Below are 10,265 nucleotides of genomic sequence, written 5' to 3'. Positions count from 1 at the left end.
TAACACAACTTAAAAATACTACTTTAGACAATCTACCTTTTCTAATGTCCCCAAATAAAACAGCACCCCGATAGATGACATCTACATTAAATTTAAGGATAAATTAGGAGATATTTATAACTTAAGGATATTTGAAAACAGTATTAGTCACATTAATATTGGTGGACCTTTTCTAGTCAAACCCAATCCTTGCTAGATAAGAGAATGGTAAAGCCAGAAAAATACAATTATTTGGCCAGAAGGAAGCAAGAAAACTTTAGAAGCCAAATCTCCTTGTTTCTAATGCAGTGCTCTTTCCACAACTCTTTATCCCAACCACCTACATTATGATTAATTACAATCTCCTTTTCAATGAAAGAACAATGATAAAAATACTCGGATATAAACATTTAATGATTTCCTAGGATTTGTAAATAGAAAGCTACAATGATATATGGGAAATAGAGAACTATTAGTAGTAAAGAATGAAAGCAAGTAAGTAAACTCAGGAATTATTTTTACCTAGATAAATTTACTACACAAAGTTTACCTGAGAAAATGTTTGCTTTCTGTCTTCAAGTAAAGACTGGGGTGCTGATAGAAAATCCTTTTTCTCACGGCTCTCCTGGCTGATGAGTGTGTCAGCGTAGGTAGGCTGCGGGAAGGTCACGTGACTCATCTGCGAATCTGCGGTGGGCGAGACCTCGTGGGAATAGGTCTGCAGGAAAGCCCGCACCCCGTCCACGCCCACAAAGTGAGAGACGGGCACGCCCGCCAATCCTCCTCCTGAAGCCTGGAGCACACGCGTCCTATGCCAGCGCCACAGTTTGAGCGCCAGCAGCGCAATGACAAAGGCGAGGAAGACGCAGGACACCGCGGCCACCGCCACCACCAGGTACAGCGTGAGGCTGGAGTTGTCCAGGTTGATGGAGGGTTCCATGCTGCCCAAGTCGGCCAGGACGTCTGGGATGCTGTCAGCCATCGCCACTGTGAGAGTAACTGTGGCAGAGAGAGGGGGCTGGCCGTGGTCCTGGACCGCCACCACCAGGCTCTGCTTGAACGCGTCTCTGTCCAGCAGGGCCCGCGCTGTGCGCACCTCGCCCGTGTGCTGCCCCACCACGAAGAGTCCCGGCTCGCTGGCCTTGAGCAGGTGGTAGGACAGCCAGGCGTTCTGGCCCGAGTCTCTGTCCACAGCCACCACCTTGGTCACCAGGTAGCCGGACTCTGCGGAGCGGGGTGCCAGCTCCAAACCGGTGGAACCTTCAGTGGGGAGGGCGGGGTACAGAATCTCAGGTGTGTTGTCATTCTGGTCCAGCACGAATATGCTCAGTGACACGTTGCTGCTGAGCGGCGGGTCCCCGCTGTCACGAGCCATCACTCTCAATTGCAGGTCACGGAGCTGCTCATAGTCGAAGGATCGCAATGCATACAGGACTCCAGTGTCTGAGTTGATAGAGACAAAGGAGGATAGAGGTACCCCCTAGATGGTGTCCTCCACCAGGGAATAAGTGACTCGTGCATTCTCATTGCTGTCAGCATCGTGGGCAGTCACGGAGAAAATGGAGGCACCTCTGGGGTTGTTTTCTGGAATGTAGGTGGAGTAGGAGTCCTGGAGGAAGACAGGGGAGTTGTCATTGATATCTGTCACTTGCAGTGAAATGTGTGTTTCGGTAGATAGAGTCGGAGTTCCGTGATCTGCTGCTGTTACTGTGATGTTGTACTGGGAGGTAAGTTCTCTATCCATTGTTCTTTCTGTCACTAAACGGTAATAATTATCATCTAACTTTTCTAATTTAAAGGGTAGATTTCCAGAAATGGAACACGTAGTGTGACCATTGTCTCCGGAGTCCTGGTCGTGCACACTGATAAGAGCAATTATGGCCCCAGGAGGAAAGTCTTCTGGGACTGCAGTGGTGACAGAGGTGATGGTCACCTCTGGGGCATTATCATTTATGTCCAGAACTTTGACCAGCACCTTAGCTCTGGCCACGAGGCTTGAACCATCCTGAGCTTGAATTTCCATTGGATAAACTGTGTATTCTTCGAAATCCAGAGGTTCTTTATTTGATATTTCTCCTGTGTAAGAATCCAAGTGAAATACTTGTGCCACTTTGTGGTCTATATTATGAAACAAATATGTTACTTCCCCATTGGCTCCCTCATCTGGGTCCGTGGCTTTTACCGTGAGCAGCCGAGTGCCCAGCGGCACGTTCTCAGGGACACTCGTGTGGTACCGTGCTTGAGTAAACGCTGGAGGGTTGTCATTTGCATCCACCACCTGAACTCGAATTCGGAGGGTTCCTGAACGGACTGGGTTGCCCCCATCAAAAGCGGTGAGGAGGAGGCAGTGGACAGCGTCTTCTTCCCTATCTAGGGGACTCTGCAGCACCATCTCTGGCTGTTGGGACCCATCAGATCCCTGTTGCACATCCAGGAAGAAATGAGGGTTGGAGCTGAGCTGGTACATCTGGAGGGAAATCATACCCACATCAAGGTCTTGCCCAGAAGGTAGAGGGATCCTGGTACCTGGAGTGGTTATTTCATTCATTTTAAATTCTACTTCCTCTAACTGGAATTGGGGAGTGTTGTCATTAATATCAATTATTTCCACTTCAACAGGGAAAAGCTTCATTTTATCCTCTACCAAGACGTTAAAACTCACCAGACACTGCAGGCTCTGAGCGCAGAGCTCCTCCCGGTCTATCCTGCCTGCGGTGACCAAGCTGCCGCTTCGCGGGTTCAGAGCAAAGAGCTGAGTCCGACCTCTGGAGATGATGCGGACTCCCCGCTCCGCCAGCTCCTGGGGTTGTAGTCCCAGGTCTTTGGCAATGTTGCCCACAAAGAAACCTTTGTCTGTCTCTTCTGGCACCGAGTAGAGGATCTTCCCAGCCTGGGCTTCCAACAACATCCCCAGAAAAAGGAACAGCAAGACCAGCCTGCGGCAGCCGAGCACCTTCACTCGAATCGTCATTGCTCTCTTGCTTCATAGTTTTCTCCCAGTCTGGCACCAACAGTATTGTTTCTCTGCTCTTCTGAGTCTACATTAACCGAATTTTCAGGAGACTTCAGAGCAGAAAGGGGTCCTGAAGTATGATCTGGGCAGCCTCAGGGAGTTTGTTTTCAATCTGGCAGTGATGGAGGTTCTAAGACGTTTTTTCCCCCCTCGGGGTGTGTGTGTGTGTGTGTGTGTGTGTGTGTGTGTGTGTGTGTGTGTGTGTGTGTGTGTGTGTGTGTGTGTGTGTGTGTGTGTGTGTGTGTGTGTGTGTGTGTGTGTGTGTGTGTGTGTGTGTGTGTGTGTGTGTGTGTGTGTGTGTGTGTGTGTGTGTGTGTGTGTGTGTGTGCTGCCTTTATCTCCCAGACTGGTGAACAGCGGCACCTAGAGTCCTAACCAGTTACTGCACTCCTAGATAATACTTGAACTTTCTCTTCTCATTAACCTGATCAACTTTGCCTCAGGTCTTAGTTATTGTCAAGGAAATAGTTAAGCATTATACATTATAACTATGAAAAGGAGAAATTGCTATGTTCATTTCAGTAATTACATCTACATATTGCTTAATTGTAACATACAGTAGAATCCAAGCTATCCTGGATATTCCAGTAGTATTCCCAAGCTATCTGCTTTCCGTTTGCTAGTCAGGAAGTATCACAAAGGGGACAAATCATCCCTCCAGTTCTTCTGTAGTACATCTTGACCACTTGATAATTTCACAGGCCATATAGAAGAGCAAATGCCCTTTGACTGGAGGATGAAAAAAACTAAAAGGAAAAATAAACTTTTAGAGTGTAAGCAAGACTTTAAAAAATTGGACTATCCCATTTCCTATCCATTGCACTCTGAATATTTAGCAGAAACCTTGGAATTTTGAAGGACATATTTTATTCCATCCTTATTTTTCCTCTTTTACTGAAGCATCTATGTATTATGTGGATTTAAAAAGACCTTTAATATGGGCTTTTAAAAGACCTTCAACTCAGCTGAAAGTAATATATTTTGATATATTAAAATAACACTGGGCTTGGACTTCCCTGGCCGTCCAGTGGTTAAGACTCCATGCTCCCACTGCAGGGGGCAGGGGTTTGATCCCTGATAGGGGAACTAAGATCCCGCGTGCCACGCCACGTGGCCAAAATGAACAAACAAAAAAACCACTGGGCTCTTGGAATTTCATTGGAAAAATGTCACATGAATATCTAATTTAGGCTAAAGAGACACAAGAGGTAGTGAAATTTTTCAAAATTGAAAATAAAAAGGCCACATCTTTATTTTTAGATAGTCTATATTAGGATAATATGTATTCTCCTACATCCACACTTAATATTTTCTCCAAAAGAAGTTGGTTTTCTAAAACAGCAAGATTTTAAAACTATATTGCCTTCCTTCTTTTACTCATTGCAAATTAGTAAAAGGTTACTAACTAAAGTGTCTTGGGCTTAGTGTGATTTATTTATCCTTACACAGAAGTTAGGGAAGAATGATCTCTGCATTCCAGAGGCTGACATTTTTAGGAACAAACTGGGCCAGATATTGGCAGCCAACCCATGGATAGCACGACTGAGAAGGCTCTGGAAAATGATGTTAAAGGCCAGAATAGTTCTTGGAGAGAGACTCTATGTTCTTACACAACCAAATCTACAGTTTCCCATCTTCTCAAAGACAAATATAATGGAGCCCAAGAGCAGAAACTTAAAGATGCAGTGAGCCTCCTTCAATATTTCAAGGAAAGAACTCTTTAGCCAGAAACATAATTTTTCAGAACATACATTACTAGGCACAAAGTTTTGCCCAAAGGAATTTTCTGGGCTAATGAAACAAATCAAAATATACATAGAAACTAGCAAGCAAACTTGTAGAGCTCTCCCACACCCCTAAAGACAACAAAAAATAAGCAGGATTGCTTACAGCAGGATGATATGTATGAAATAAAAGTGTTAAAACTCACACGAATACATTTGAATCCTATGTAATAGTTAAGGCTTCACTGCTGTTACTACAGAAACTATCTAGTTGAAGATGTTTCTGAGTTAACTTGAAGAAATTAAGACTTTGCAATATCTGAAGTCACATATTGACTGTAGGAATAGGGCAAATCTCTCTTGCTGAAGTGGGAGCAACTCCAAGTCCAGGCTTGGACCAGGCTGAAAGCAGGGCTGGAGGAGTACTGCAGGCACCAGGCTATGGCCAGAGTCACTGCTAGGAAGAAGAACATGGAGATCAAGGCGAAAAGGCCATGACCAGGTAAAGCTGTAGCTCTGGCAGTAGGTGCTGAGTGGTCGCTGAGGTCTGTCTACAACTCTTGCAAAGACTAGCTGCAGCACGACGAATGTCGTCATTGAGCATGGTGACCAGCAAGCCCCAGAGAACAGTGTCTCTGTCATCTGCAGTGCCCCAGTGAGCATCTTGTTCTTGTGCATCCTCAGGTTGAAGAGTCAGATTAGGACACCTGAGAGGACAGTCAGGTGTTGTGCCCCAGTCAGCGTCCACCTTGGCGACCAGGTAGTTGAGCTGCAGTGTGTGATGCCCCATTGAAGAGGCGTGTGACTTCCAGGTGCAACTCCCAGCATAGCACATCTTCTGTGAGTTTTTGCAGTGGCGGTACACCATTACAGGCAGGCTCAGGCTGACACTGGTCACAGGCTACAGAGTCAGCTCAAAGGTAGGCTGCAGTGAACACCACTGTGCTCTGCACTCACTGACACGTCAGACAACAGCACCCAGGTCACTGGTCAGGAAAAATAGGAGGCACTTAGGGCACCAAGTTTCAGTTGGAAGCACTAAAGTGTGCAATGGAGGCTCTGGGTGAGTGTTCCCAATCTCCGGGACCATACAGTAGACCTGTTGGAAAATTAGAGCATTTTTGTTGATGTGGGTTATATGCAGGCTAATGCTTACACTGGAGGAAAGGGACAGCTTGTCTTTGTTACCTCATGATTCCGAATCTGCTCCCAGTCTAGAATCCTTTCTGTCAGTAGCTTACAAAGAATTACAGAGTAATTCTTTGTTGTGAATTGTTTGGCTATGTGTTTATTACTCTCTACAATATCTTTCACTTTTCTCTTCAAGAAATCTCTGAGTCCTGTTGTTTTGATTAGAGCAACCACAGTTCTTATCTCTAATAGGACTAAACACTCAGCTGAAAGTCACCTGCACTGCATCATAGTTCTCAACCTGCATTTCAACCAGGATTGTGAAAAGTGCCCTTAACTGTCTCCAGTCTTCTCTTCTAAGCTGTGATACAACAGTCACTCTTCAAAGTCAAAGATGGTGCTGTAGTTATTGAATATACTGTGTATGCCCTGTGAGACCGTGTAGAACTCTACCTTAAGGGTGTCATCTAGGTCAGTAGGGATCACCTGAAGAATGCAGACAAGGAGGTTCTCTGGCAGGCAGACCCTGCTGTATACTTTGTAGCTCAGTATGGGAGGACTGGCTTTGGCATCCAAGACCTGCATCTTGCCCTGAGCCTCCTCCCCACCACTAAGTGGTGGCAGCTCTGCTACTCTGGTCCAGATTTCTCCAATAAATAACCAGAGTATTTACTGCCCTAGTGTTCTCTTTTACTTTTGGCAGTAAGGGAGATGGTTAACTGAAATTAATTTGATAAACTTGTACAGAATTACTTGCAGCATTCATATCTACTGCAGTTTAGGAGTAAACTTTGCTCCTATTAAGATGTTTTCCAGAATTTTCAAAACAAAATGGCTGTGCTCAAAGCCATTTGTTATTTATATCCAGGATAAATACTTTATATAAAAAAACATTTATAGGATTTCCAGTGAAGGTTTCAGATTCAAGGGGCCTAGGGACTTCCTTTGGCCTATTGGCTAGATCTATCCTGTCATTTGTTCCTTCCTGCTCTCTTTGCTGGCGGTAAAGAGAGGCTTCTCAGCACTCACCCAATGGTTCTTGTCACCAACATGTAGATCTTTGGCGAGATTCCCCACTTTTAAATCCTTGGCTACCTCTTCCGGAATCTCTCAGCGTAACTGCTGTGCAGTTCACTAGGCTGAACAAAGACATCAGAAAAGGAAAGAGCGCTTCCTGCACTCCCGCGTCTTCCCTGTGGGGAGACTTCTCTCTCTTCACGATGCTGCTTCGTAGGACCGAATGCACCTCGCTACAGTTGCTCCTCGGATTACCAAGGTAAGCTGGAAAGAAAAGGCAGCAGCTCTCTCAGACCTTCCTGACCCAGATATTTGGAGCAGATTGCGGGAGAGATGGCGTTAAGAGTCCGCTCCTGGTGTGTTTCTCAAAAGTGTGCATACATCGCTGCGTCAGAACTGCCATTGGGTTCCTTTGTTTCACTCTAAGCCACGGATTGGCCAACAGCGGCACCCAGAGGTCCAGTAGGATAGCTACCACATGTTATTTCTGAAAGTCCTCACAGGAGACTGTATTTGCTTTATTTCCAGGACTTGTTTTTACAATACCAGTTGGTTCAGTATAAAGGCTACAAGTCACTATTTCTTTTTGACAAAATACTAATAAAATGGTCTTTCCACAAAATTTAAATCAAACGTTTTAATTTATTAAAATTCACATCAGCTTAAAATAAAAATTCTTACACAATTTCCCTCTTGACATTTCCTTTTGAAGAACACTTGAAGCTTCTTTTTCTTAAACATTTTTTTACCCAAGAAATTACCCACTGTAAAAAGAATTTTACATTAGAAAAGGAAATTCTCACTGTATATTCTACAATATAAAAGAAACTTGCGGGGCTTCCCTGGTGGTGCAGTGGTTGAGAGTCCGCCTGCCGATGCAAGGGACACGGGTTTGTGCCCCGGTCCGGGAAGATCCCACATGCCGCGGAGCGGCTGGGCCTGTGAGCCATGGCCGCTGAGCCTGCGCATCCAGAGCCTGTGCTCCGCAACGGGAGAGGCCACAGCAATGAGAGGCCCGCGTACCGCAAAACAAAACAAACAAAAAAAAGAAACTTGCACTATAAAAGGTAGAAAATACTGACAAAAATTTTCAAGTATCAGTAATAGCATTACTTAACTACAATTTTACACATAACATAAAATTTACCAACTTAACCATTTTAAGTGTACAGTTCAGTAGTATTAAATACATTCATAATGTCATGCAACCATCACAATCATCCATCTCCAGAACTCTTTTTATCTTATAAAACTGAAACCTATATCCATTAAATGGTAACTCCTCATTCTCCCTTCTCTCCAGCCCCTGGCAAACACCATTCTACTTGCTCTCTCTATGATTTTGACTACTCTAAATACTTCATATAAGTGGAATCATATGCTATTTGTCTTTTGTGTGTGTGTGTGACTGGCTTGTTTTACATAGCATAATATCCTCAAGGTTCATCCATGTTGCAGCATATGTCAGATTTTCCTTCCTTTTTAAAAGAGTATGGAAGTTCCTCAAAAAATTAAAAAGAGAACTACCACATAATCCAGCAATTCCACTTCTGGGTATGTTTCTGGAAAAACGAAAACACTAATTCAGAAAGATGTAATCACCCCTATGTTCACTGCAGCACCATTTACAATAGCCAAGATATGGAAGCAACCTAAGTGTCCATCAATAAATGAATGGATAAATAAGATGTGGTACATATACAAAGCCATAAAAAAGAACAGAATCTTGCCATTTGCTACAACATGGATGGACCTAGAGGGTATAACGTTAAGTGAAGTAAATCAAACAGAAAAAGACAAATACCATATGATTTCACTTACATGTGGAATCTGAAAAAACCAAAACAAATAAACATAACAAAACAGAAACAGATTCACAGATACAAAGAACAAACAGGTGGCTGTCAGAAGGGAGAGGGGTGAGGGGATGAGTAAAATAGGTGCGGAATATTAAGAGGTACAAACTTCCAGTTACAAAATAAATGAGTCACAGGGATGAAATGTACAGCATGGGGAATACAATATAGTCAATAAAATTGTAGTAACTTTGTATGGTGACAAATGGCAACTAGACTTACAGTGGGGGTGATTATTTTGTAATGTACAGAAATATCGAATGACTGTGCCATGCACCTGGAACTAATATAGTGTTGTAAGTCAATTATACTTCAATTTAAAAAAAGAATTTCCTTCCTTTTCAAAGCTGAATAATATTCCATTGTATGTACACATACATTGTTTGCTTATGCATTCATTGGTTGATGGACACCTGGGGTGAATCTAACTTTTAGCTATTATGAATAATGCTGGTATGAACAAGGGTGTATAAACATCTCTTAGAGACCCTGCTTTCAATTCTTTAGGGTATACACAAAGAATTGGAATTGATGGATCATATAGTAATTCAAATTTTAATTTTTTGAGGAACCACTGACTGTTTTCCACAGTGGCTGTACCATTTTATATTCCCACCAACAGTGCACAGGATTTCATTATTCCACATCTTTGCCAATATTTATTATTTCCTGTTTTTTTATTTTTTGGGGGGGTACGTGGGCCTCTCACTGTTGTGGCCTCTCCCGTTGCGGAGCACAGGCTCCGGACGCGCAGGCTCAGTGGCCATGGCTCACGGGCCCAGCCACTCCGCGGCACTTGGGATCCTCCCGGACCGGGGCACGAACCTGTGTCCCCTGCATCAGCAGGTGGACTCCCAACCACTGCGCCACCAGGGAAGCCCCTCCTGTTTTTTTAATAGCAGTCATCCTAATGGGCGTGACGTGGTATCTGTTTTTTTTTTTTTTTTTGTGATACGCGGGCCTCTTGCTGTTGTGGCCTCTCCCATCGCTGAGCACAGGCTCCGTATACGCAGGCTCAACAACGTGGGCCCAGCCAACGCAGGCCCAGCCGCTCCACGGCATGTGGGATCCTCCCGGACTGGGGCACGAACCCGCGTCCCCTGCATCGGCAGGCGGACTCTCAACCACTGCGCCACCAGGGAAGCCCCTCACTGTTGTTTTTATTTGCATTTCCCTAATGATTAGTAATGTTAAGCATCTTCTCATGTGCTTATCAGGCATCTGTATCTTTTTTTGAATTACATATATACTACTATAATCCTCCCAATAATCAGCTCTTTCATAGATACCACTGGTTACCTCTATAGACTGAATATTTGTGTCCCACCCCGCCCCAAATTTCACATGCTGAAACCTAATCAATGTGATGGTATTTAGAGGCAGGGCTTTGGAGAGGTGATTAGGTCATGAGGTTGGAGTGCACATGAATGGCATTAGTGCCCCTGTAAAATAGGCTGCAGAGAACTCCTCCACCCCTTCCACCATGTGAGGTTACAGCAAAAAAGACTGCCACCTATGAACCAGGAAGCCTGCCCTCACCAGACA

General features: G+C 44.3%; 1 protein-coding gene across 1 annotated transcript; it reads right to left on the bottom strand.

Annotated features, from left to right (window-relative positions):
• Positions 1-514: 514 nt before the first annotated feature.
• On the bottom strand, positions 515-2,950 carry LOC308615803 (protocadherin gamma-A1-like; the record flags this gene model as incomplete). Its single annotated transcript, XM_081231598.1, is given in 2 exon segments — positions 515-1,459; positions 1,463-2,950. Coding segments are annotated over 2 exon segments (2,433 nt in total).
• Positions 2,951-10,265: the final 7,315 nt, after the last annotated feature.

The sequence above is a fragment of the Mesoplodon bidens genome (genome assembly GCF_964165515.1).
Source record: "Mesoplodon bidens genome assembly, chromosome: 4".
Taxonomy (NCBI): domain Eukaryota; kingdom Metazoa; phylum Chordata; class Mammalia; order Artiodactyla; family Ziphiidae; genus Mesoplodon; species Mesoplodon bidens.
Note: the sequence above shows the minus strand (reverse complement) of the source record. Positions and strands in the feature narration are given on the sequence as shown.